At 48.0% G+C, this 26,957-nt stretch overlaps 1 protein-coding gene across 1 annotated transcript; it reads right to left on the reverse strand.

Moving 5' to 3' along the window:
* Positions 1-399: 399 nt before the first annotated feature.
* On the reverse strand, positions 400-26,667 carry LOC144894211 (uncharacterized). Its single transcript, XM_078786313.1, has 5 exons — positions 26,568-26,667; positions 25,789-25,895; positions 21,128-22,246; positions 1,476-1,532; positions 400-447 (listed from the first exon to the last, which is right to left on the reverse strand). The coding sequence occupies exons 1-5, from the start codon at positions 26,587-26,589 to the stop codon at positions 400-402; spliced, it is 1,353 nt and encodes a 450-aa protein (XP_078642439.1). The 5' UTR covers positions 26,590-26,667.
* Positions 26,668-26,957: the final 290 nt, after the last annotated feature.

Raw genomic sequence — 26,957 nt, forward strand, 5'->3', positions numbered from 1 at the left:
AGTGGGATACTAAGCAAGCTGTTCAGCCTGGCGGAGGTAGGTATGCTCTCTACCGAGTGCACTTCTAGTTTGTCACGACGTTGAAAGTATCACATTCTGGAACCTTTTGAATGCCCTTTATGATGTAAGCAGTCCTTTGTGTGCACACACGCAGACGTGCAAATATAAACGTGCAAAACAAAAACACAACCTCAAACACACGAATAAATATACATAACTATAAATAATAAGCCTGGTGTTGGCTGAACAGTTAAGGTGGCTGCCTTGAGATCTTCGGGTCCTGAGTTCAAGCCGCTGTGATCTATTGAATTAACACGAGGTGGGTTGACTCAACTAGCCAGTCATCCTTCCGCGGGCGGCACACTGAGTACCAGCTGAGAGGTAATGGGGGGCATTGCATCAGTAGCACAGCCGCACCCCCAGAAACTGATTCCCAGCAGCCACAGGCTGCATGCAAACCACCACCAGCATAAATAACAATATAAAGATACAGAAACACAGGAATGTAAATACGTCAACCAGCAATAAAACATATAATAAGGGGAGCGGTAGACAAAATGGGGAGAGAGGGGGAAGCACACAAACACAACATTTGAGAGCAGGGACATCGGGAGATCTGAGGGAGGGAGGGAGGGGGCTTGGGAGGAGGAGGCGTGGGAATGGGGCTTGTTGCATACTCACCAACACTGTCCAACAACATTTCCTCATTTTCGTGTCCACTCGTGAGGCAAATACTTCTCGTAGCCTCACATGATTCTGGATGAGGTACGTTTGGACGAGGTGCGTTTGGACGAGGTAAGTTTGGACGAAGTACGTTTAGACGAAGTACGTTTGGATAAGGTTCGCTTGGATGTTCTACATTGTCCTTCCTCAACGGTTTCTGATGTTAGTGGGGAAGATATGACACAACACGTTAAACAAGACAGTTGTAAGATCTGTTTTGACATCGTTTTCGCTTTTTGAGGCGTGTCGTGTTGTAAACCATTCCCACCAAGATGATCTAAACCACAACAGGATAAAGCAGCTGCACCTCTGGAGATTTACTTTCACACAAGGAATCACATGAGGTACTTCAATGCAGTAGGAGGCCATTCAGCCCATCAAGCAAGGGCATTTCTGAAAATATTCACCCCTTTATCACCACGACTTCTCGGTACGTTTCCAATTCTAGGTTAAACCCAACCATTCGCAGAACCTCCTTAAAATGGTAAATTTTGGTACTTTTTCATGCACTGATGTCGCCTTTTGATTGGCTCATTTCTTCAAAGAAATCTTCGATGTCTCATCTCGAGAGGTAAACACACTGCATGAATTAAGTGGAGCGATCGCATTGGTCAAACATTGAGAAACATGAGGTGTGCAGTGCTGACTGGTTGGTACTTACTCGGCATGACTACATTTAAGGAGGGGATTTCTTGCCATCCCATTACAACACTAGCCCTAACACAAAGGATGATCGGCAAAACAAAACCTACATTTCCCATTTCCTGCTTCATCAGCTCCAATCTTGGGCAAATACGACCAAAATGTAACTGTGGAAAGAGTCAGCAAATAAAATCTGTAAAAAAAATCCAGGCAGTTGGAAACCCGACAGGAACTTAATGGACCGTCCAAAGAAACACTCCTTTAATTGCCAATATTTACCCTCGCCAGAGGAGAGGGTATTGCATTTGCGTCCATTTGTCTGTTTGTGCGATTGATTGTCCACACAGAATGTGCTCATGTCGGCCACAAGTTCCACCTAGTGGTAGCCAATATGTAGTACATGTTCCCTTTTTTCAACCAAGTACAACAACAACAGGCATTTTAAGGCCATTTTCCCTGCTCGAGCGGGGGATAGCCTTGCGGTCCCCATGACAATCTTCTCCATTTTGCCCTATTTTCGGCATCTACCCTTGTTAACCCCCTTGCCCGCATTTCTTCCTCCACCACCTTCAGCCAAGTGTTTTTCGGTCTTCCCCATCCTCTACTTCCTTCTACATTCATTTCCATCACTCTTCTCAACCAGTCACTTTCATCCTTCCTCAACACGTCACCAAACCATCTCAAACTGTTTCTCTTCACAGCATCCATCACAGGCTCTATTCTCATCATCTTTCGCAATTCATCATTTGTCTTCCTCTCTCTCAACGACACTCCGCACATCCACCGAACCATTCGCATTTCCACCCTTTCCAGCCTTCGTTGCTGCTCTACGTTCATTACCCATGTCTCGCTCCCATAAATCATAACACTTCTCACACATGCAGCACACACCTTTCCCTTCAGCTTCAACGACACTCCCCTCCTCGTCAGCACGCCACTCAGTTCCCGAAACTTCTTACATGCACATATCACCCCAGCAATCGTTGCCGAGTCTGATCCACCTTCTCCATTCAGCATATCTCCTAGGTAGCAAAATGTTTTCACACCTTCCAGCTTCACGCCGTCTCCAAGATCCAACTCAACATTTCCTCCAACTGCAGCTCCCTCTGTGCACAACTTACACTTGAATGTAGCCGCCACACTGGTTAATAACCCTCTCAAACCACTACATTTATGATGAACCCACTCAGCGCACATTGTACATTGAATGGAGTTCACTCTGACACCCTGCCTGCACACAGCACACGGCCACTTCCCAGTTCTTTTCACCTGACCACATGCTTTACCAGTTGCCATCGCCTTCATCTTTCTGATATTCACCTTCAGACCTTTTGTCTCCATACATTCCTTCCACTTGTTCATCTTCTCCTTCAGTCCATCCATACTTTCTGCAATCAACACCAGATCATCTGCATACAACAACTCCCACGGTAAACCCTCCTTTACATTCCAAGCCAGCACCTCAATCACTGCTACAAATAGTAGTAGACTGAGTACCGACCCCTGATGTACTCCCACCTTCACCTCAGACTCACCACTGTTCCTGTCCATCGTCCTTACAGCTGTGCGCGCTCCTTCGTACATTGCCATCACTACTCTGATCAACCATTCCTCCACTCCTACCTTCCTCAATGCCCATGTCACTACTTCATGTGGAACCCTATCAAATGCTTTCTCCAGATCAACAAACCCAACAAACAACTTCTTCCTCTTCTCCATGTACTTCTCCTGCAACTGCCTTACAATAAAAAGCACGTCTGTCGTTCCTCTTCCTGGCATAAATCCAAACTGCATTTCGTCGATCTTCACTTTCTTCCTTATCCTCATCTCCAACACCCTTTCCAATACCGTCATTCCATGCTCCAATAACTTTATCGCTCGATACGAGCCAAAGTCCAGAGGGTCACTTTTCCCCTTGTATAGAGGGACCAGGGTACTCAATTCCCAATCCACTGGAATGCGGCCTACTTTCACCACCAGATTACAGATCTCTGTCATTCTCTTCACACCCCAACTTCCTGGTGCCTTCAACATATCTCCCACAACTCCTGTCGGCCCTCCCGCTTTTCTACTCTTCATTGCTTTTATCGCTTCCTCAACTTCCTTCTCAGTTATCTTCTCTGCCGGTCCTAAAACTGGATTACTCACGATGTTGCTATCCCATTCATTCTCTGTATTCAACAGCATTTCCAAATATATTGTTGCGGATATGAGGATTGTGTTTTTTTTATTGTGTTGTATTGTATAGTAAATTGTTGTAAATATCACCCTCTGTAAAATGTAATGATTCCTTGTAAATACCTCTGTAGTGTGAAGGTCAAAGGGCGTCTCGGTAGTTATTCCATAAACACCACATTGCAGGACACGATAAAACCCTTGTTCAGTAGCTTATATCTTATTATGTGTCTTAGGGTAAGGCTGTGTCTCCCATTAATTTAAATACTCCATTGCACCAAGTGAAATAAGAGTAGATCCCCTTTCATTTCATTTCAATGGCCAACTGCATTTTGGGCGGTTTTCTTCCACCACCATTGGCCACCAGGCAGGGTTGGGAAAGAAGGGCGTGTCTCCACCTCGTCATAGAGGGGAGGAGTGAGCCAGCCCCGAACAACCAACCGAGCACGAGGGGTTTGGTTTGAGAGGGCGGAGGAAGAGCGTTTGGGGGAGGTTCGCAAAGGTTGAGGGGCGGGGCCTATATAACCCGCCGCGGGGTGTCCCCCAAGGAGATGGGCTGGAGAGAAGTGAGAGAAAGGCTGAGCTGAGCTGCGTGGAGAGGTACACGAAAAGGAAGGGTCCACGAGAAAGCCGAGGAGCTTTTACGAAGCAAGCTACACGAGAGATACAGCAGAGGAGTGCAGCCCCGTTTCAACCAGCCGCGTGAAGCCCTGACGGTGTGCGCTGTAAAGCGGATTATAAGGAGCCGCCGGCCCCCCCGCTTCCCGCCCGGAGTGGACCCGCTCGCTGTGCTCTGTGATCCCACCTGCTCATCCTTTCCAGCCATTCCTGCCTGCAAGTTCCCCATTTTGCCTACGTGAGTTTGTTTTGTTTGTTCTGTCCTGGGTAGTAAACTAAGTCAGTATAAGCTAGTAATTTGCACTGTGTCACCTGCGTCTCATGTCCCCTATAAATAAACGTGACTGCTTTCTTTTTGCTTATGTGTGTAAATAATAATAAACCCAGTTACTCTTCTGTACGTCTTCTTCCTCTTTGCATTCGGTCGCTTTAGAGTTTTCCAGATTGAGTAGCTGTGGCGCGATACGGCCAATGTTTGGGTAAATCGGGTGAATCGGGGAAGAACAGTTCGGCCGCGGTTATACCTCCGCTCGGTAAAAATAACATCCTAATCCGCGGACCGTAACAAATTGGTAGTCAGGAGTTGGGATTCGAACCTGGGACTAAATTTATTTAGCCCAAATTTTGGACACCAATTGTGTTATTACCGTAACAAATTGGTGTCGGGGAGTGAGATACGAGGCCCGAAGCGCGCTTAACACGCTCAAAATTACGAGCTGCTGGAAATTTGTGTTGTAAAGCAAAACCCGAATTTTGAAATCGCGCCATGGCTGGTCAAGGCGACGGGATGCCGGTGGAAGAGATAGACGGGGTGGAATCGACCCAGGACCTCGGGGAAATGTATATGGAGTATGTGGTTGAGGGGGTATCAGGTGCACAAAATGGCGCTCTCACGCACGTGGTTACAGTGGCACCAAATTTTGCCGCGCCCGTGACCGTAGCAGCGAGTTTTGATGTGGGGGACTTCATGGCGCAATTCGCCGAGATGCTGAGAATAAACGGGGAGAAATTGAGTAACCAAATTGAAGCGATAACGAACGAAATGAGGGCCGATAATGAGGAACGGGCGAGGGACAGAGTCGCATATGAAGTAAGGAAAGCGGAGAGGGACAGAGACCGCAGGTTGGGCGAGCAGGTCCCACGGGTGCACGCGGAGGTAAAGCGGGTCGAGAAGCGCTGGTTGAGCGAGGCGGAGGAAAGCGCCGGTACAATGACGGGGGTAGAAATCGCGACACGGGGTTTGGAAAAGCCGGTGACCGATGAGGTAGAGGGAATTTTATTAAAGCCAACGGTCGTCGAGGTGAGTAAAGAAAAAGTGGAAGTGGGCATTGAAATTGAAGAGACCGGGGACTTAGAAAACCACTCGCGGCGGGAGGAAAAGATGGAATATGTACAAAGTCCCTGCTCAAATCATAATGGTGTGCTCACTAACCAAATAAAGAGTTTGCAGGTTTTGGTGCAGGGAGGAAGAAGAACCCCGAAGGTGAGACATGCTGTGTATTGTGCGGGGAGATTTTGTAAGAGGATGTTTGGCGACAAAAGAATTTTCGCGCGCTTGGGATCGAGGAGGCATCCGGGCGTTGGTGAAGGGTCCCGTGTGAGTAAAAATGGCACGCGTGTGAGAAAAAAGTGTGCGTCAAGGGGTGAGCGTGTTACGAAGCGCGAGTGTGAAACCGAGTGCGAGCGAGAATGCACGTCGGGGTGTACGGAGTGTGACACAGAGAGTGAGTTGGTGATGGCGCAGGTGCGAGAGGGCACATCGGAGCGCGAGTGTGAAACCGAGTGCGAGCGAGAATGCACGTCGGGGTGTACGGAGTGTGACACGGAGAGTAAGGTGGTGGTGGAACGTGTGCGAGGAAGCACACCTGAGTTGGTGGTAGCGCGAGTGTGGGAGAGCCCATGTGAGCGCGTTAGTGGGTGGATGCCAGAGTGCACGCCCATGGTGAGTGTTACGGAGGACGTAACGGAGGAGAGGTGGGACCGAGGTGTGCGCAAGAGTGTGCGCGAGAGGTGTGGTGTGTAACAGGGAGAGCGTTGGTGGAATGTACGGACGGCGTTGGAACGCCGGGTTTTGTGAGGGTGAAAGGGGTAGCGTATGCGTGTGAGCATGCCGGTGAAGCATCGATGGTAACCGGGTTAGCGGTTAGAGCGACGGATAGCCGATGCGAGCACTCGGTGCGAGGAGCCCTTTGTTGGATGCAGGGCCCGGTGCGGATCGAAGCTGCGTCGTTTCTCTTCGAAGCGTCGTTGCCGATTCGGGCTTGGCCCCGCCCCGCACGGTCGAGTCCGGGCCTTGGCGGGCGAGGCGACCGGTACGGTTCAAGGGCGAGTGGGAGGAAGCGGAACGGTGCCCCCTCGTGGGGACGGGGTTCCGACCGGGGGAGATTGAGCCATCGGGCCCGGGACCGCAAGGTGCCGCGCCGAGATGGTGCGTGGAATCTCGGCCCGACCAAACCACCTCCCTTGAACCGAAAGCTGGACGGATTCAACCTGCAGGCGACCAAACCACCCGAATTCATTGCTCGGCTTTACGAAGCCGAGTTTAATGATGTCATGACGCACCGAGGCTAGGATATAGTGGACTATGATGATGATGATAGTGATAGTGATTTAATCCGAAATTTAGAAAAGTGAATAGAATTGGCAGTACTTGGAAAATTTTTGATTTGTGGAAATTGGACGAGCAAAATTTATAGTAAGAGATGCCCCATGTGATGGGATGGCCAATCCACCATCCCTCACAGCGGGGGGCAAAGGAGCACTAGTTTATGGGGTTGATGGCAGTGAAAACTAGCCCGGGAGGGTTAGGATATATCGTGTGTAGGGATCTAGCGAAGATGACATTAGGTAACGTTAAGATTAGTTAGTGACAATGATACCTGTAGTGGGGACGCAGGTAGATTAGAGTGGATGATAATGACGAGGGAGCGCAATAGTTTAAAGGGACGACTGGGAAGCGCAAGTTTCAGAGGGGAGTATTTAGCTCAGATGATGCCGTGTGAGTGTTGGAGGTGTATTCAAGTGTATTGAGCAGTGTGTGAGGATTGAACAGGTGTGATTGAACAGGTATGATTGCACAGGTGTGCAACTGAACAGGTGGATGGAGCAGTGTTTGAGTAATGGTGATGGTGAGGTGTGTTGTGTTGACCAACTGGTCCAGGAAGAGGAGGAGGGTGCATGTGGCACCAGGTATGATTGCACAGGTGTGCAACAACAGGTATGAGGAACAGGTGTATGGAATAAATGGTAGTGTGGAATATCTGGAGTATTGGAATGGATGGCAGTGGAGTGAGTATGGTGGAAACTATGGAGTGGAGTGGATGGTGCGAAGGTGTGAATGGGGGAAGAGTGGACCCCCATCACGAATACCCGGGGCGGGTAGTGTAAGTGTTAGGTAGAGGGTATAGGTAAATTGTGGTTGGATATTGGCATCTGTGGTGCGGGTGGAAGAATGGTGATTGGATGGGTGCGTTAGTGTTGTGGAAATGGCTGGGCGTGTAGCCTGTTAGTGTGTGTAGTTGGTTTGGGCACTCCACCACTGTGAGGATGTCGGCCAGGTGAGGCCGCAGGTGGGCTCTGGGAGCCGGTAGTTGTGGATGGGGCCCGAGGATCCGGAGGACGGACCCGGGTAGCCCAGTGCCAGAGGGCACCAAGGGGTGACAGAGCCAGGAGGGGCCTTCCCCAGTAGATAGGTTAGGTTAAGGAGCAGGTAAGCTCAGGTGGCAACTACAGTGGTGGAGGTGTGCAGGTGGGTAGACCTGCTGGGAGAGCTACACGTCACAGGCCAGAAATTGTGCAAGGGCACCGGGAGATGAATCGGGGGAGTGAGACCCCAAATTGAGAAGCACCACAGTTTGGTCAATGGGAATTGGTTTTTAGAACCCATAGTGTAAGTTGGCCAATGGATTGGCAGGGAGAGACCCCGGGTAGTGTAAAGTGTGTTAAAATCATTTAGAGGACTAGGGCATGCCCGTACTATATATATATCTAAAATTATATCCCCCCCCTCTATTTACATGAAATGGTTTGGTCCAAAGCGAACGGCCTGCGAGTACGGTGACAATCCCCCCCCTCTATTTACATGAAATGGTTTGGTCCAAAGCGAACGGCTTGCGAGTACGGTGACAATCCCCCCCCTCTATTTACATGCAATGGTTTGGTCCAAAGCGAACGGCCTGCGAGTACGGTGACAATCCCCCCCCTCTATTTACATGAAATGGTTTGGTCCAAAGCGAACGGCTTGCGAGTACGGTGACAATCCCCCCCCCTCTATTTACATGCAATGGTTTGGTCCAAAGCGAACGGCTTGCGAGTACGGTGACAATCCCCCCCCTCTATTTACATGCAATGGTTTGGTCCAAAGCGAACGGCTTGCGGAGTTTGGTAAAGAAATCGCCATAGCTCGGTAACTACTTGTCCGATTAATATGAAACCTTGAAAAGGCACATCCTCGGGTCCCCAGCAATATACCTGGCAAGTTTCAAGTATATCGGACCCGTGGTTGTCGAGAAACAGCGGTCACAGACAAACACACAGACACACACACAGACACACAGAGATTACTGGAATTATAGATAGACTAGGGCATGCCCGTACTATATATAAGCTAGGACGTGCCCGTACGTGGGTGCCCGTTCCTTGCCAAAAAAAAAAAAAAAAAAAATTTGTGTAGGGGTGTGTGTGTGTAAACATCCTAGGGCGTGCCCGTACGTGGGTGCAAAAAAACATGCGTGCAAACAACAACAACAAAAAAAAACTTTGAAACCACGTGGCAGTAACGACCACAGAACCCCCCCCTCTATTTACATGAATGGTTTGGTCCATTCGCAACGACCACAGAACCCCCCCCTCTATTTACATGAAATGGTTTGGTCCAAAGCGAACGGCTTGCGGTGTTTGGTAAAGAAATCGCCATAGCTCGGTAACTACTTGTCCGATTAATTTCAAACCTTGAAAAGGCACATCCTCGGGTCCCCAGCAATATACCTGGCAAGTTTCAAGTATATCGGACCGGTAGTTGTCGAGAAACAGCGGTCACAGACAAACATACACACATACACACATACACACATACAAACACACATACACACATACACACAGAGATTAATGGAATTATAGATAGATAGTTAGGATGAAGGATCTCCTCGCACCATCTGCATCCACTCACCTGAGGTGACAGGTACTCCACACCATGCCAGGTTGTTTTTATTATTTTTATGATGCAGATGTTTGGATTGTGACGCATCATGACGTGGGTGTGACATTGTGCTTTGTTGTTCCATCTCTTCCTCCTTATGAGGATTGATGACGAATTGGGTGATGGCAAATTTTGGATAGAGGGATTGTGGAGACGAATTTGGTATGGGAAATATGGGGAAGACGTGACAGTAGCGACGAATTTGTAAATGTGTAGATTGTTGTACATATGGGGTAAGGGCAAGGGTAGTGTAGGTGACAGGGGGGGGTGACGTACAGTAGGGACGAGCTTTCTCACTTCGCTCTCCGTACGCATTTCGCCTTGCATTGCCTTATTGATGTGTACCCTTGTGACCTTACCCCTCGCTCATTTGTCTTGTCCCCCTTTTGTCTCCCACATGACCTGTGCGCCATTGGGCGCCGAGGGGAGCGTGCGTGAGTCGGCCATTGTGCGCCCGGAACTCTCAGAACCAGCTGTCTGCATCGATGCACCACATGATGGACCACATGTCTGTGGCCGAGCACCACTTCTGGACCCCATGGGTTGGGGCATGGCCCCTCTGCTGGAACCGGCCATGAGGGCCCGAAATCTTGCTGGCGGACCTTGGCCACAGGGCACCGATGCCCCACAGGTGAACCACACGTAGTCGGCCTGGTGGGCCATAAATAAATAAAAGGGACATGTTGGGTGCAAGTTTTAATACAAATAGGCCGCCAGCAAAGGAAAATGACAACAACTGGAAGAAATAATAATAGCCAGCAGAGGGAGCCGAAGAGCAAGAGATCACCTGCAGGGTTAGGGGTTGTTGGTTTATTTTGCTTATTCATGAACACTGATGAACTGTGGTGACTGCACCGATTGGTGCTTGAGGGTGTGTTGGTGCGTTTTGAGTGCTTTCATGGTGTGTCGATGCAGAGCAGACTGTCTCCCCCCCAGAAAGAACAATCACAGGTCCTGGGTTAGTTTTGTAAATAAAAGTAGTGTCAACTGTAAATAATTCTCCCCACCGTCAGTGTGTAGTTTGAAAACCATTCCACAATTCGGTTAACTGTGGGCGTAAGTCTGTTAGGCAGGGTGCAATGGAGCAGCGGGACACATTTATTTATGTTTTAAAACTGTCGCACTCAGGGTCAGGTTAAAAGTAGAGGGAACTACACCTACGTGTCACACTAAATTAAAGTTGTAGGCCCGGGCCGTGCCTAAGAGGAGGAGGGTGCAATGTTGCGGATATGAGGATTGTGTTTTTTTTATTGTGTTGTATTGTATAGTAAATTGTTGTAAATATCACCCTCTGTAAAATGTAATGATTCCCTGTAAATACCTCCGTAGTGTGAAGGTCAAAGGGCGTCTCGGTAGTTATTCCATAAACACCACATTGCAGGACACGATAAAACCCTTGTTCAGTAGCTTATATCTTATTATGTGTCTTAGGGTAAGGCTGTGTCTCCCATTAATTTAAATACTCCATTGCACCAAGTGAAATAAGAGTAGATCCCCTTTCATTTCATTTCAATGGCCAACTGCATTTTGGGCAGTTTTCTTCCACCACCATTGGCCACGAGGCAGGGTTGGGAAAGAAGGGCGTGTCTCCACCTCGTCATAGAGGGGAGGAGTGAGCCAGCCCCGAACAACCAACCGAGCACGAGGGGTTTGGTTTGAGAGGGTGGAGGAAGAGCGTTTGGGGGAGGTTCGCAAAGGTTGAGGGGCGGGGCCTATATAACCCGCCGCGGGGTGTCCCCCAAGGAGATGGGCTGGAGAGAAGTGAGCGAAAGGCTGAGCTGAGCTGCGTGGAGAGGTACACGAAAAGGAAGGGTCCACGAGAAAGCCGAGGAGCTTTTACGAAGCAAGCTACACGAGAGATACAGCAGAGGAGTGCAGCCCCGTTTCAACCAGCCGCGTGAAGCCCTGACGGTGTGCGCTGTAAAGCGGATTACAAGGAGCCGCCGCCCCCCCCCCCCCCGCTTCCTGCCCGGAGTGGACCCGCTCGCTGTGCCCTGTGATCCCACCTGCTCATCCTTTCCAGCCATTCCTGCCTGCAAGTTCCCCATTTTGCCCACGTGAGTTTGTTTTGTTTGTTCTGTCCTGGGTAGTAAACTAAGTCAGTATAAGCTAGTAATTTGCACTGTGTCACCTGCGTCTCATGTCCCCTGTAAATAAACGTGACTGCTTTCTTTTTGCTTATGTGTGTAAATAATAATAAACCCAGTTACTCTTCTGTACGTCTTCTTCCTCTTTGCATTCGGTCGCTTTAGAGTTTTCCAGATTGAGTAGCTGTGGCGCGATACGGCCAACGTTTGGGTAAATCGGGTGAATCGGGGAAGAACAGTTCGGCCGCAGTTGTACCTCCGCTCGGTAAAAATAACATCCTAATCCGCGGACCGTAACAATATCTTCCATCGTCCTTTTATTCCATCTGGGTCCACAACGATTTGTCCCACTTCATCCTTCAAGCAACTCACCCCCATCACATCACACCTCTCTTTCGCTATCTTGGAGATCGCGCGAGATCTTTGTTGGCGATGGCACGGTTTTTCGAAGCTGCACACACTCTCCACGCTTTCGAAGTTAAGTAATTGTTCACAATTGTATTTTGTCGAAACTGTATTTATCTTTCGGTGTGTGTACCTATAGTGTGTCCCTAGGAGGTTTATCGGTGTTAATTTTTCATACCTGTATAAAGAATCGTCGGTTATTTTGTGCCCCGTTTTTTGCAGGCTCGTACCTTGTTTCTACCTTGAGGCTTTGTTTCTCTCAGCGGTCGATTGTGGTCCATTTACTTTCGTTCTCAGTATTTCCCAGTATTTTCACCCCATACTTCCTTGTTTAAAATCTTTATTAAAAAATGTACATATTTCCTTCTTTGTTCTTATTCGTTGTTCTTATTCGTTTATTCGTTGTTCTTATTCGTTCGTTCGTTCTTCGACCACATGTTTCACCCCCATTACCACAGATAGTTTTCACTGTTCAATTTTAAAATGTTTAAACTTTCCCCTGAAGTACTGTATTCTGTCATATATTATAACACCTCTTTCTTCTTCTTCTTTAAAAGAGTGCTTTCAACTTGCTCATCAAATCTATTCATTCCACAAAAAATTCCATCTCTTACAGTTCCTCTTTCATACATTCCCCAAACTCCCCTGCACTCCACCCCCCCCCCCCCCCCCCTCCAGCGTCCTTAAACGTATCTTTGACTCAAAGGTGACAAGAAACTCATTTTGCAATGAATGTTTGTTTCCCATTAATCGTGCACTTTCTAAAATCCAATCTCACCCCTCCCCTCCAAATCATCCCCATCACCCATCCCTTTCAAATCTCCCCCCTTGCCCCTCCCCTCCAAATCTTCCCCATCACCCATCCCTTTCAAATCTCCCCCCTTGCCCCTTCCCTCCTAAACTCCCCCCACACCCCTCCCCTTCTAGATTCCCCCTCGCCCCTCCCCTCCTAAAGTCCCTCCTCACCCCTTCCCTCCAAATCTCCCCTATCTCCCATCCTTTTCAAATCCCCCCTTGCCCCTCCCCTCTAACTCCTCCCCTCATAAACTCCCCCCTTGCCCCTCCCCTTCAAATCTCCCCACCCTCATTTTTTCTCCATTTCCCCTCTCTCACCCCAACTCCTCAAAGCGTCCTCCCCGCTTCTTCCCCCTTCCAGCTCTCACCTCCACCTCCCCAAACATTCTCCCTCGCTCTGCCCACCCCCCCTCAAATAACACCTCACTGTTCCTCACCCAATCACCATCAAACATTTTGTCCGCCCCATCCTTCCATCTCCGAGCTATTCTGAAATCTCTGACACACTTTCAACAGCTCTCCCTACCTCTTCCACATCGTACCCTACCCCCTCCCTCACCTCCCCCACCCCCCTGTTCTGTATCCGATGCTCCCCCTTCCTCTTCATTGACGGTATGGACCTCAAACATCCGGGGCCTTCGCTCAAATTTGACTGATCTCTCCAAACAGGTTGCTTCTGACAAACCAGACTTGATCTGCTTAACAGAAACTTTCCTCCTTCATGATGTCTCTGATTCCTTAATATCTCTCCCGTGTTACTCCCTTCTCCGGTGTGATAGACCTGAGCCTCGTCCTGGAGGTGGGGTTGCTATCTTTATCAAAAACTCTCTTCCTCATTCGCCCTGCACTGCCCTCTCTCCACCTCACCCCCAGGAGTACCTCTGGCTATGGCTTGCCCTTCGCTCCCACCTTTTGTTCATATGTGTGTTGAACCGTCCACCAAACAGTGATGACTCCATCTACATCTTGCCGTCTGATAATATGGACCAACTTCGATCTACTCATCCCAACTCTCTCTTCCTCATATGTGGTGATTTCAATTGTCACCATGCCAGTTGGCTGGGTGTGGGTACCTCTCTCACCAGCCATGGCTCCTCAGCAAAGAACTTCTGCGACTCACTGGGAGTGACACAATCTGTCAATTTCCCGACCCGGATCTCAGTCAACGGAGCATCTTCTCTTCTAGTCTTGGTTATGACATTTGCAAATGTCTGCTGCTCTTCTTCTGCTCCAATCGGCTCATCTGATCATGTGCTTGTTAAAGTGGACATCTCTCTGACCATTCTCAGAGAGCCTCCTCAGCGTCGACGAGTCTGACATTTCACTCAGGCCGATTGGCACGGTCTCCAAGCAGCCATCAATCATCTGGACTGGTCTCCCATCTCTACCGCCTCTGACATCAACTCATCCTGGGAATTCTTCCAAAGTAAATTGCTCTCTCTTATGCACAGATTTATCCCATCTCGTCTTCAGTTGTCATACCCTTCCTCCTGTCCATGGTACATGGAATCTTGTGGTGAGGCAATTGCCCAGAAACAATTTGCCTTCGCCTCCTGGAAAGCAAATCCAACGGAAGGAAATCTCTTATCCTTTCACAAAGCCCAAAGGAAGTGTGTGTCCACCCTCAGGAGAGCCAGGAAACAATATCTCTCCACTCTCAAGACCGAACTCAAACCTGTCTCCCTCTTCCAAATCCTGGTGGCATCTGGTCAAATCCGTTTCTGGTGTTTGTTCCCCCTCCATCCCCTCCCTTACCTCAAACGGCTACACAGCTGACTCCACACGTGAAAAAGCTGAATGCCCCAACTCTGTGTTTGCCTCTAAATCTTGCATCCCAAACCCATCCCTCTCTGTACCCACAATACCCAGTCGTACCCAGCTGTTCCTGGACTCTGTGTCCTTTCATCCTGACAAGGTGGAAAAGTTTCTGTCAACCCTCGACTCTGATTCTGCAACTGGACCTGATGGCATCAGCCCACAGGTCCTAAAATCCTGCCCTGCCGCTCTTTCACTCACTCTCTCTGTTCTCTTCACCCTCTCTTTTGCTCAAGGTCATCTGCCATCAGCTTGGAAATCAGCCAACATCACCGCTTTACACAAAAAATGTGCAAAACAGATCCTTGCAACTACAGACCAATCAGCCTTTTTTTTTTTTTTTTGTATACTGAATCGAGGCTCGTGAAAGAGCTAACATTTACTTCACAAACCAGACAAACAAAATATATAAAAAGAGGGAGTGGAAAACAAGATGGGGAGAGAAGGGGAAGCACACAAACACAACATTTGAGAGCAGGGAAATGTGTGGAAGGGAGAGGGCTTGGGGGGAGGAGGCGTGGGAAGGGGGGGGGGGAGGGAGAAGTATAAAACACAAGGACACCAAGGACTTCCAGGACAGAAGTTGGTATTTCAAAAAAGTGGAATTGGGGTGAAATTAGCGGGGGTAGAAAAGATCAAGGTTTTGGATGGGGGAAGATAAGAGATGATGGTGAACAGCTGTTTTAAAGACCTAGAGGGTGGAGTGGGATTGAAGAGAGTGAGGGAGTTTGTTCCAGAGGCGGGAGAAAAGAGGAATTAAGGAGTGAAGGTGAGCAGAGAGTCTTGATTTTGGCAGTTTGACCATAAGAGGGTTGCAGGCAGATCTTGTGCGACCTGTAGGAATATTTGCGGGACAGAGCCCAGAGAGAGCTGGGGGGGGCAAGGCCAGAGAGGAGTCGGTAGAAGACGGAAAGACCACCAACCTGCCTGCAGTGAGTGAGTGAGAGGCCCTTGGAGTTAGCTTCATCGCAGGAGATTCCAATGATTCTGAATGCTTTGGTTTCAACAGCGTGAAGACGAGCTAGGTGTGAGGCAGGAGCACCAGCCCAGAGGGGAGAGCAGTATTCCATTGAGCTGCGGATGAAAGCCTTGTATGTGGTGAGGAGCTCAAGTGTGCCAAGGAAGGACTTCGCACGACGGAGGATGCCCAGGCGGCGACTGGCTTTGGAGGCCAGATTTGAAATGTGGTTTTCCCAGGAAAGATCATGGCAGATAGTGAGACCCAAAAGCTTGAGTGACAGAACTTCTTGGAGAGGATTATTCAGAAAGTGGCTGGGAGGGTTGTCCAGTCGGTCTTTTCGGAGAGACATCGTAAGAGTGTGAGATTTATCAGGATTGAAAGACATGTTCCACTTGTTTGCCCAATCTGTGATTTTGTCCAGGTCTGCAGAGAGTGAGGAGGCTGTAGACTGCCGATCTGAGGGATGAAGAATGGAGCGACAGAGAGTAGAGTCATCAGCAAAGAGATACAGAGGATTTTCAAGAGAGTCAGAGAGATCATTGATGAAGACCAGAAAAAGCACAGGGCCCAGAACACTGCCTTGTGGAACTCCAGCCTGAACAGGAAGAGGAGATGAGAGAAACCCATTCAGGGCCACACGTTGACTACGACTAGAGAGGAAGTCCGCCAGCCATGCGTGGAGATTTCCATGGATACCAAAAGAGGAGAGTTTGGTGAGCAGAGCGGGGTGCCAGACCGTATCGAAGGCACGTGATATGTCAAGGGAGACAGCTCTAATTTCCTGTTTGGCATTGAGGACCTCCATCCATTGTTGAGAAAGCAGAAGCAGCATGTCCAGAGTAGAGTGTCCAGGTCTGAAACCAAATTGATGATCAGAGATCAAGCCATTGGAGAAGAGGAAAGATTTCATATCTGAAGCAATGATGGATTCCATGACTTTGCTGATAATTGGGAGAAGGCTGATTGGTCTGTAGTTGCTGGGATCTGTTTTTGCACCTTTTTTGTGCAAAGCTGTGATGTTGGCAGATTTCCAAGCAGATGGAAGATGACCTTGAGCAAAAGAGAGGGTGAAGAGAACAGAGAGAGGGAGTGAAAGAGCGGAAGAACAGGATTTTAGGACCCGTGGGCTGATGCCGTCAGGTCAGTTGCAGAATCCGAGTCGAGAATTCACAGAAACTTTTCCACCTTGTCAGGAGGAAAGGACACAGAGTCCAGGAGCAGCTGGGTACGACTGGGTACGGTGGGTACAGAGAGGGATGGGTTTGGGCCACAAGATTTAGAGGCAAACACAGAGTTGAGGCATTCAGCTTTTTCACACGCGGAGTCAGCCGTGTGGCCATTTGAGGTGAGGGAGGGGACGAAGGGGGAACAAACACCAGAAACAGATTTGACCAGACGCCACCAGGATTTGGAAAAGGGAGACAGATAAGAGAGTTCGGTCCTGAGAACGGAGAGATATTGTTTCCTGGCTCTCCTGAGGGTGGACACACACTTGTTTAGGGCTTTGTGAAAGGAAATGAGATTTCCTTCCATTGGATTTGCTTTCCAGGAGACGAAAGCAAGTTGTTTCTGGGCAATAGTCTCACCACAAGAATCCGTGTACCATGGACGGGAGGAAGGGTATGACAACAGAAGACGAGATGGGATAAATCTGTGCATGAGAGAGAGCAGTTTGCTTTGGAAGAATTCCCAGGAAGAATTTATGTCAGATGCAGTAGAGATGAGAGACCAGTCCAGATGATTGATGGCTGCTTGAAGACCGTGCCAGTTGGCCTGAGTGAAATGCCAGACTCGTCGACGCTGTGGAGGCTCTCTGAGAATTGTCAGAGAGATGTCCACTTTAACAAGCACATGATCAGAAGAGCCGATTGGAGCAGAAGAAGAGCAGCAGACATTTTCAGGGAAGTTAGTCATAACCAAGTCCAGAAGAGAAGATGCTCCGTTGACTGAAATCCGGGTCAGGAATTTGACAGATTGTGTCAGTCCCAGTGAGTCACAGAAGTCCTTTGCTGAAGATCTATGGCTGGTGAGAGAGGTACCCACACCCAGCCAACTGGCATGGTGGCAGTTGAAATCACCACATATGAGGAAGAGAGAGTTGGGATGGGTAGATAGAAGTTGGTCCATATTCTCAGACAGCGAGATGTAGATGGAGTCATCATTGTTTGGTGGACGGTACAACACACATATGAACAAAAGGTGGGAGCGAAGGGGAAGCCGTAGCCAAAGGTATTCCTGGGGGTGAGGTGGAGAGAGGGCAGTGTAGGGCGAGTGAGGAAGAGAGTTTTTTCATAAAGATAGCAACCCCACCTCCAGCACGAGGCTCAGGTCTATCATACCGGAGGAGGGAGTAACCTGGGAGAGATACCAAGGAATCAGAGATATCATGAAGGAGGAAAGTTTCTGTTAAGCAGATCACGTCTGGTTTGTCAGAAGCAACCTGTATGGAGAGATCAGACAAGTTTGAGCGAAGGCCCCGGATGTTTGAGGTCCATACTGTTAAGGAAGAGGAAGGGGGAGCATCGGATACAGAACAGGGGGGGGGGGGGGAGCGGTAGGGTAAGATGTGGAAGAGGAGGAAGAGGTAGGGAGAGCTGTTGAAGGTGTGTCGGAGATTACAGAATAGCTTGGAGAAAGGGAAGAATGGGGCAGACAAAAGGTTTGGTGGTGATTGGGAGAGGCGCAGTGAGGTGTTATTTGACGAGGGGTAAGAGCGAGGCAGAAGGTTGAGGGAGATGAAGGTGAAAGTTGGAAGGGGGAAGAAGCGGGGAGGACGCTTTGAGGAGGAGGGGTGAGAGGGGAGTCTAGGAGGGGAGGAGCGAGGGAGAGTCTCGGACGGGAGGGGCGTGGGGGGAGATTTGAAAGGAATGGGTGATGGGGATGATTTGGAGGGGAGGGGCAAGGGGGTAGATTTAGAGGGGAGGGGTGATGGGAAATGGGATTTTGGGGTGATGGGATTTTGAAAATCTCCCAATTATCAGCAAAGTCATGGAATCCATCATTGCTTCGGATATCAAATTTTTCCTCTTCTCAAATGGCCTGATCTCTGATCATAAATTTGGTTTCAGACAAGGTCACTCTACTCTGGACATGCTGCTTCTGCTGTCTCAACAATGGATGGAGGTCCTCAATGCCAAACAGGAAATTAGAGCTTTCTCCCTTGACATATCACGTGCCTTTGATACGGTATGGCACCCCGCTCTGCTCACCAAACTCTCCTCCTATGCCTATGGTATCCATGGAAATCTCCACGCTTGGCTTGCAGACTTCCTCTCTAGTCGTAGTCAACGTGTGGCCCTGAATGGGTTTCTCTCATCTCCTCTTCCTGTTCAGGTTGGAGTTCCCCAAAGCAGTGTTCTGGGCCCTGTGCTTTTTCTGGTGTTTATCAATGATCTCTCTGACTCTCTTGAAAATCCTCTCTATCTCTTTTCTGATGACTCCACTCTCTGTCGCTCCATTCCTCATCCCTCAGATCGGCAATCTGCAGGCTCCTCACTCTCTGCAGTCATGGACAAAATCACAGACTCGTCAAACAAGTGGAACATGTCTTTCAATCCTGACAAATCTCACACTCTTACTATGTCTCTCCGAAAAGACTGACTGGAGAACCCTCGCATCCACTTTCTGAATAATCCTCTCCGAGAAGTTCTGTCACTCAGGCTATTGGGTCTCAGTATCTGCCCTGATCTTTTCTGGGAAAACCACATTTCAAATCTGGCCTCCAAATCCAGTCGCCGACTGGGCATCCTCCATCGTGCAAAGTCCTTCCTTGGCACACCTGAGCTCCTCACCACATACAAGGCTTTCATCCACAGCTCAATGGAATACTGTTCTCCCCTCTGGGCCGGTGCGCCTGCCTCACACCTAGCTCGGCTTCACGCTGTAGAAACCAAAGCTTTCAAAATCATTGGAATCTCCCACGATGAAGCCAACTCCGAGGGCCTTTCACTTACTCACCGCAGGCAGGTTTGTGGTCTTTCTGTCTTCTACCGACTCCTCTTCGGCCTTGCTCCCCCAGCTCTCTCTGGGCTCTGTCCCCCAAATATTCCTACAGGTCGCACAAGATCTGCCTGCAACCCTCTTATGGTTAAACTGCCAAAATCAAGACTCTCTGCTCACCTTCACTCCTTCATACCTCTTTTCTCCCACCTCTGGAACAAACTCCCTCACTCTCTTCAATCCCACTCCTCCCTCCAGGTCTTTAAAAGAGCTGTTCACCACCATCTCTTAACTTCCCCCATTCAAAACCTTGATCTTTTCTACCCCCGCTAATTTCACCCCAGATTCACGTTTTTGAAATACCAACTTCCTTCCTGGAAATCCTTGCAGTGTCCTTGTGTTTTATACTTCTCTCTCCCCTCTCCCCCTCCCACGCCTCCTCCCCCCCAAGCCCTCCAACAGATCTCCCAATGTCCCTGCTCACAAATGTTGTGTTTGTGCTTCCCCTTCTCTCCCCATCTTGTCTACCGCTGCCTTTATTATATTTTGTGTCTTTTTGATTTTTTGTGTGATAAATGTTAGCTCTTTCACGAGCCTCGATCCTGTATACAAAAAAAATAAAAAGCTGCTTTGCAATCCTCAATATTGCTCTCTGACCCTCTTCCGAATCCAAGCGTTCTCCGAACATTTTTCCACATGCATCCTTCGCCTTCTGCCACTCCTTGAACTTCTTCCTCTTCTCGTCAATCCTCTTTCCAACTTCATCATCCCAACACCATGTTTCCGAGTGCCTCAGTGGTCCTTTTGTCCATTCACATACCTCACCAATGGCTCCCAACAGACTATCTTTCATTGACATCCAACCACTTTCAAGCTCAACCACATCAACCTCTACCATACTCAGCCTCTCTTTTAATGCCTTCCTCACCGACGCCTCTTTCAACCTCCACACCTTCATTCTCGGTTGGTACTTCACCCGTCGAACTCTCCTCCCACCTTTTACCCTCATGTCGCAGACAAGCTAGTGGTGCTGTGAAACAGCCTCCTCCCCCGGGATCACCTTTGTGTCCCGGAGGTGCCCGCACTGGATATATAGGCAATTTTACGATGTTTCATGCCGGTACTTTTGACGCTATATTTTAAACTCCGATAATGTAGCAAGCAAGAAATCATGCTTTTTGTTCTTCACGTTTGTAGGTCTTGACGTGAGATAGACCTTTCTTCTGATAGCTTAAATTTTTTAGATAAGTTTCGGCTTGAAAAAATGTTCACTTACAAAGCCAAAGAAGTGCTACAACTGCTAATCTGAAGATCGTTACCTCAGTAAGAAACTGAAAAGCCAGTTTTGGAAAAGCATGTATTATCTGCATGCTGAGTTTCAAAGAGCCTTGTCCGTCGTCTGCGTTCAGTTTGATTAAATGGACGTCTGTCAGCTATCAAATCACAACCAAAAAACATGTTGCAAAGTGAATATTGAGCAATACAAAACTTGAGACTGAAAATAGAAGATAAGAATTCACAACTATACGAAACTCAATCTATGTGATCGTGAGCAATTTCTCTAGCAGTTAGTGGGATAAAATTTAGTTAACAATCCGATAGTTCAAAACTTTGTGTGGGTTGCATCAGCCTTAATTTACTCTCCATATTTCACACTTTACCCGCCTAGCCTCTTAAGCATATTTATTCGTTTCTTCATCAATCATGCATGCGGAATGTACTCAGACCCCTTGAGAAATCTTAACCATCAAAAATAACACAAGTACAAACCTTTTCCCCACGGAGCCATGCGCATTTTCGAACAAATTCTATCTGATCGTGGTGGAATTGCGAAGTTGTAGTTGAAGATTGCGAAGTTGTAGTTGGAGATTGCGAAGTTGTAGATGTAGATTGCGAAGTTGTAGTTGGAGATTGCGAAGTTGTAGTTGGAGATTGCGAAGTTGTAGTTGGAGATTGCGAAGTTGTAGTTGTAGATTGCGAAGTTGTACTTGTAGATTGCGAAGTTGTGGAGTTGCGAACATTGTAGAATCCCCCATCGGAAGCAAATTCACATGGAGCGACATTGAAATCTGTCTGGAATGCGTTTGCAGCTGATGCAGCTTTTTTGATTTTTGATCCGGTCGGACATGAAATGAGCGATTCATCTTGTAGAGCAAGCGCACGTTGACCATCTGCAGTTTTGGCAATTGCACGCGCACGTGAAGACATTTCAGCTTGCATGGCAGGCAAGACAGTGGTGCCCAAATCTTGCTTTGCATCTGAAGAATCGTCAGCAATAGTTGATGTAACAACAGTTCTTTTTCGGATTTTGAGGCTAGAAACCTCATCGGGAGGTGGGGCTGAAACTTGTCGAGGATATCTTTTGACGAGACCGACACATATTTGGCAGGAGTCACCGTTGCAGTTTGTAAGTGGCGCTCGTAAAGCTGATTCAGTTCTCTGCTTTGCTGCAGAGAGCAGCGTCTGAAAATGAGGGGTTAAGTTGAAGAGCTTTGAACCACTTGAACTCGAAGTGGCCCCCTGAACTGCATTGCGCACACTCGCTTGACATGCCAAACATAATGACAAAGGCTCTGAAATTAACAACGGATTGTATTCAGGGAAGAGTTGTTGAAGTAGGGAAAGAATAGGCTTGTTCTTTGGGAGATACATTTCTCTGTATTGTTTGAACGATTTGGTCCACATTAATTTTGGCATTTGTCTGAAGCAAACCACACATCGTCGAATTCGATTCTTTTGATGATCTGAAGATGTATTGTAATAATCATCGGGAAGCGGCATCATCGCATTTCTGGGACCAGGGTTTTGTTCCACGCCTCCACACACAGTCAGGTCATCACCACATCTTCCACCACTTCTGTGCGTGTTGGCAGGGGATTCTGCTTTCATCTGAGGGATAAGCAGCAGCACAACAAACACTTAAGCCTTGTAGAATTAGAAGCTGTCAACAAAGTTCAAGCTTAAAGCTCAGCAGTGACTGAAACTCATACACTGTGCTCTCAAGTGGTAATCTACATTGAAAACATAAACACAATTCCTAAAAAACATTTTGATCCTTCATCAGTATTTCATGCAAAATTTTCTACTTGCGTTTTGGAGTAAAGACCTACTAAGGGTAAGGAAAACTATGTCCAATTTATCAACGCAATCAAATGGAAGCACCAAAACAGCTGTCATAAGTTCCGACACACGAAAGTCTAAATACCCAGTGTGTGCCCCCCATCTCGCCGACACAACATCAGGTAGTCAACGATTGTCATCGACCCACCTGACGTGTATGTAACAAGCTTATTATCCTCTTTCTGGAACTGAGTATTACAAATCAACAAATCAGCTCCATCAGGAAACTCCAAAATCCTTTCACTTTCTCCATTCCACACACCATATCTGTAACCCCCATGAACTCCCTGAAAACCGTCCATACTCCTTCCCACATGTCCATTTAGGTCTCCTCCTACCACAACAACTTCCTCATCTTTCACGTTTTCCATCAGCTTCTCTATCGCACACCAGAACTTGTCCTTCTCTTCATCGCTCCGACCAACCTGCGGAGCATATCCCGAGATGACGTTCACCAAGAGCTTTCCAATCATCATTTTCACCATCATCAACCTTTCACTCACTCTCGTCACACTCACCACACTGTCTACAAACTCCTCAGAAAACAGGAAACCAACACCATGCACGCCTTCTGGGCACCCTTGCCACACAAACTTGTATTTCTGTCCCTGCCTACCCTTCACCATTCTCAATACCACGTCCCTTCCATCTCGTCTACTGCACACAACATATGTCCACTCTTCTTCTGACCAATACTTCGACCACTTCTCCTGATCTCCCTGTCATTGTCCCGACATTCCATGTCCCAAACCTCAGAAACAGATCTCCACGTCGGGCATCAGACGTTTCGTCGTCATAAATGGAGTGATTTCCACCCTTGCTTCGATCGGGTTCCCCACCTTGAGTTTTGACAGACAAACAAATGGACAGAGGTGAAAACATAACCTCCAGCCACCTTTGGTGGCGCAGGTAAAAATGGAGGCTCCCTCCTCTGAGACCTAATGGCACATTGTCAAGTCTGTCTCTAGAGTATGCTCCCCATCCATCCTTTCCCTCACTTAAAATTGAACCATAGCCGACTCCACTCGTGAGAATGCCGATTGTCTCAATTATGTGTTGCTTTCAAATGTTGGTGTCCCTAACTCACTCTCTCTATACCCACCCCTCCCAGCCATACCCATCTGCCCCTGGATTGTGTCTTTTGCACCTGAAAAAGTCGACAAGTTTCTGTCAACCCTCGACTTTGACTCTGCAACTAGACCAAAAGGCATCAGCTCACGTGTCTGAAAAAATTTTTTTGCTCTGCTGCTCTTGCATTTCCTCTCTCTGCCCTTTTCACCTTGTCATTTACCCTCGGCAATCTTCCATCTGCTTGGAAATCGGCCAACATCACAGCATTGTATCAAAAAGGTGCAAGAACGGATTGCCTTAACGACAGACCAATTAGCTTGCTTCCAATCACCAGCAAGGTCATGGAATCCATCATTTCAGTTGACATAAAATCATTCCTTTTCTCCGACGCCTTCATCCCAGATCATCAATTCGGATTCAGACCTGGTCACTCTACTCTGGACATGCTGCTTGTACTCTCCCAACAATGGATGGAGGCCCTCAATGTCAGATATGAGATCAGGACCATCTCTCTGGACATATCTCGAGCTTTCCATACAGTCTGACATCCTGCCTTGCTCCCGAAACGGTCTACCTATGGAATCCAAGGCCAACTCCAATCTTGGATTACTGACTTCCTCCACTCTCGTAGCCAATGAGTGGCTCTCAACGGAACCCTTTCTTCTCCTCTCCCTGTTGCTGGAGTAACGCAAGGCAGTGTTCAAGGCCCCATCCTATTCTGAGTCTTCAATTATCTCACTGGCTCTCTGGAAAATCATCTTTGTCTCTTTGCTGATGACTCCTCTCTGCTGTGACATCCCTTATCCCTCTGAAAGACAGGCAGCAGCTTCTTCCCTCTCTTCAGACCTTCACAAAATCACAAACTGGTCAAACACTTGGAATGTTTACCCTGAGAAATCCCATACACTCACTCTCTCTCCGAAAGGACTGTAGCGCACACCCTTCCATCTGCTTTCTCAATGACCCTATTGAAGAGATTCTGTCACCGAAACTGTTGGGTCTCACTCTCAGCCATGATCTCTATTGGGTGAGCCACATTTCGAAGTTGGCTTACAAAGTCAGTCGTCGACTGGGCATCCATCTTCTGTCATGCAAAGTCCTTCCTTGGCACAAATTAGCTCCTAACCACCGACACAGCTTTCATGCACAGCTTGATGGAGTACTGCTCTCTCCTCTGGGTCTCTCCTCTTCCACCTCATTTCTGGTCGTGTAACCTCTGCCCTCTCTATGTTCCACGACCCCCACTCTCAGGTATTTATCTGCAGGAGGCAAACGGTCCACCGGCAACCCCCTCCGAGTGAAACTGCCAAAATCCCCAACCAAGTCCTGGTACAAAATCCCAAACGACTGCTCTCTCCACTCATTTGTTCCTCTTTTCCCCCTGTCTGTAGAACCAACATCCACACTCTCATCAATCTCATTCTTCCCTCCATGTCTTCAAGACAGCTGTTCAACACCATCTCAGATCGTCACCAAATACAAAACAATTTGATATTTTCTACACTCACTAAACCACGTCCCACCCCTCCCATAATTTTGCTTTTTTTTCACACCCTTGCGTTCTCCCCTTCCCCTCGTCATTACCTGCAACCCTTGTTTGTCCGTCTCCATCTGTTTTCTGCCGCTGCCCTGCTGTTGGCATTTCCCCTTCCTCCTTTTCTCATTTCTTCTCTATTTTGTTATGTTGCATCCTGATCTGTCATGTGTTCTAGCTCTTCCATGAGCCTCGACTATGTCTTACCAAAAAAAAATTTTTTTAATTCGAAAGATGGCGGTGGAGTGGAGGAAAAGGTGAAGAAGAATGCACACATCAATCTTACTATAATTCACCAAATGTCTGTCTGTCTGTTCCCAGGTACCGCAAAAACAGTTGAACCGATCGCAACGAAATTTTGGGTGGGTAATCCTGGGACCCCCTGGAGTAAAATAGACCATATTGTTTTTCCAATTTTTTCCCCAATTTCCAATTTTCCAATTTTCCAGTTTTTCCAAACACAATGGAATAATATTTACCGGTATGAACAGTGATGTGGCTTTTATTGAAATTCTACAAATACTGTTTAGATTTTGATGATTTGCGTGTGATATGATTTAACGGATGTTTATATAAATCGTTTAAAATTAAAAAAAGCCTTCAATTTCTGATATTTTGCCTTTTCATTTGGGCCTCCCAATTGAAGCCCCGCCCCAAGGGCGGGTACCGTTGCTCGTTTATGAAATGCGAGTAAAAAACACCCTACCTGACGAGTCTTGGAGGGTTTTCGATGAATACTTTGAAGTAAAGATGAGCCTCCATAAGGGGTTTGCAGGAGAGACATCGGTGTCCTCCCAACTTCCATTTCTAAACCTGTGCCATTGGGGGATAAAAACATTTTCATGGTTTAAAATCAAAGGTTTTTCGAATTGCATTTATTCTGTCATTCAAACAGTGAATAAAATACAGAAATCTTGCATGTACGTCTTCCTGTTCTGGTGTTTAAAGGTGAAGAATAAAGCAATACTTGGCGATGGTATGGCATGTAAAAAGCATGTAAACTACCCCCGTTAATTCACCCCAGACCCACTTTTTTCGAAATACCGACTTCTTTCCTGGAAGTCCTAGCAGTGTTCATGTGTTTTTTTTACCTCTCCCACACCCCCTACCCTTCCCATGCCTCCTCTCCCTCCCACAGATCTCCCGATGTCCCTGCTCTCCATTTTCTTATCCCGCTCCCTTTATCATGTTTTATGTTTTATGCTTCAGTTTGACTTTTTGTGATCAATGTTGGCTCTTACACGAGCCTCGATCTTGTATACAACAACAACAACAAAAAGCCAATAGTGTCGTTGCAGGCCCACCACCACCAAGCTAATTCACAAGCTCTCCCCTCTGCCCACACCTACTGGTCCTCCATTGCCCTCCACGTAGGTATACTGCGTATGCGGATGTCTTCTGATACCTCAGGGAGATGGATGCCCCTGCCTTGCATAACCCCAGGTTACCTGTGGGCAAGGTGTAGTACCTGTCAGCCCCCCTTACCAGGGTAACGGTCCGCAGCCATGCGGTTTACATGGCAGATGGCTCTGCACAACTGGTGGATGAGAGTCAAGTCAACTCCAACAGCACGAGCGGAAGAGGGTGAATTCTGCAACGAGAGACGGAGAGGAGTGGCGACCCCCCTCCCCCCCCCCCCCCCCCACACCTCCCCACCCCCGTTCCACCCCGTCTATACCAAACACCTACCCGTGTGTACCAGCCATAGAAAGGCAATGGCATCATTGCCCGAGGAGACTCGACATCATCATCAGGTATGCAGCTCTGGTATTAATTATGTTCTCCATATTCCCATATTAAAGGTTTCGTGAAGATTTGATGACAAAAGCTCGAATGGTAAAAACGGTATCGCCTGGACAGACAAACACACTACAT

Source organism: Myxine glutinosa, chromosome 11 (assembly GCF_964187855.1).
Source record: "Myxine glutinosa chromosome 11, kmMyxGlut1.1, whole genome shotgun sequence".
NCBI lineage: Eukaryota > Metazoa > Chordata > Myxini > Myxiniformes > Myxinidae > Myxine > Myxine glutinosa.

What these genes read in the sequence shown, in the direction of transcription:
- LOC144894211 (XM_078786313.1), bottom strand. Translation starts at nt 26,589, where the DNA reads ATGGCTGCGGACCGTTACCCTG. An exon ending in AACCCTCCAAGACTCGTCAG is followed by an intron (nt 22,247 to 25,788) that starts GTAGGGTGTTTT and finishes CTTATCCCTCAG; the next exon opens with ATGAAAGCAGAATCCCCTGC. An exon ending in TGAAGCAGGAAATGGGAAAT is followed by an intron (nt 448 to 1,475) that starts GTAGGTTTTGTT and finishes GTTTGCATGCAG; the next exon opens with CCTGTGGCTGCTGGGAATCA.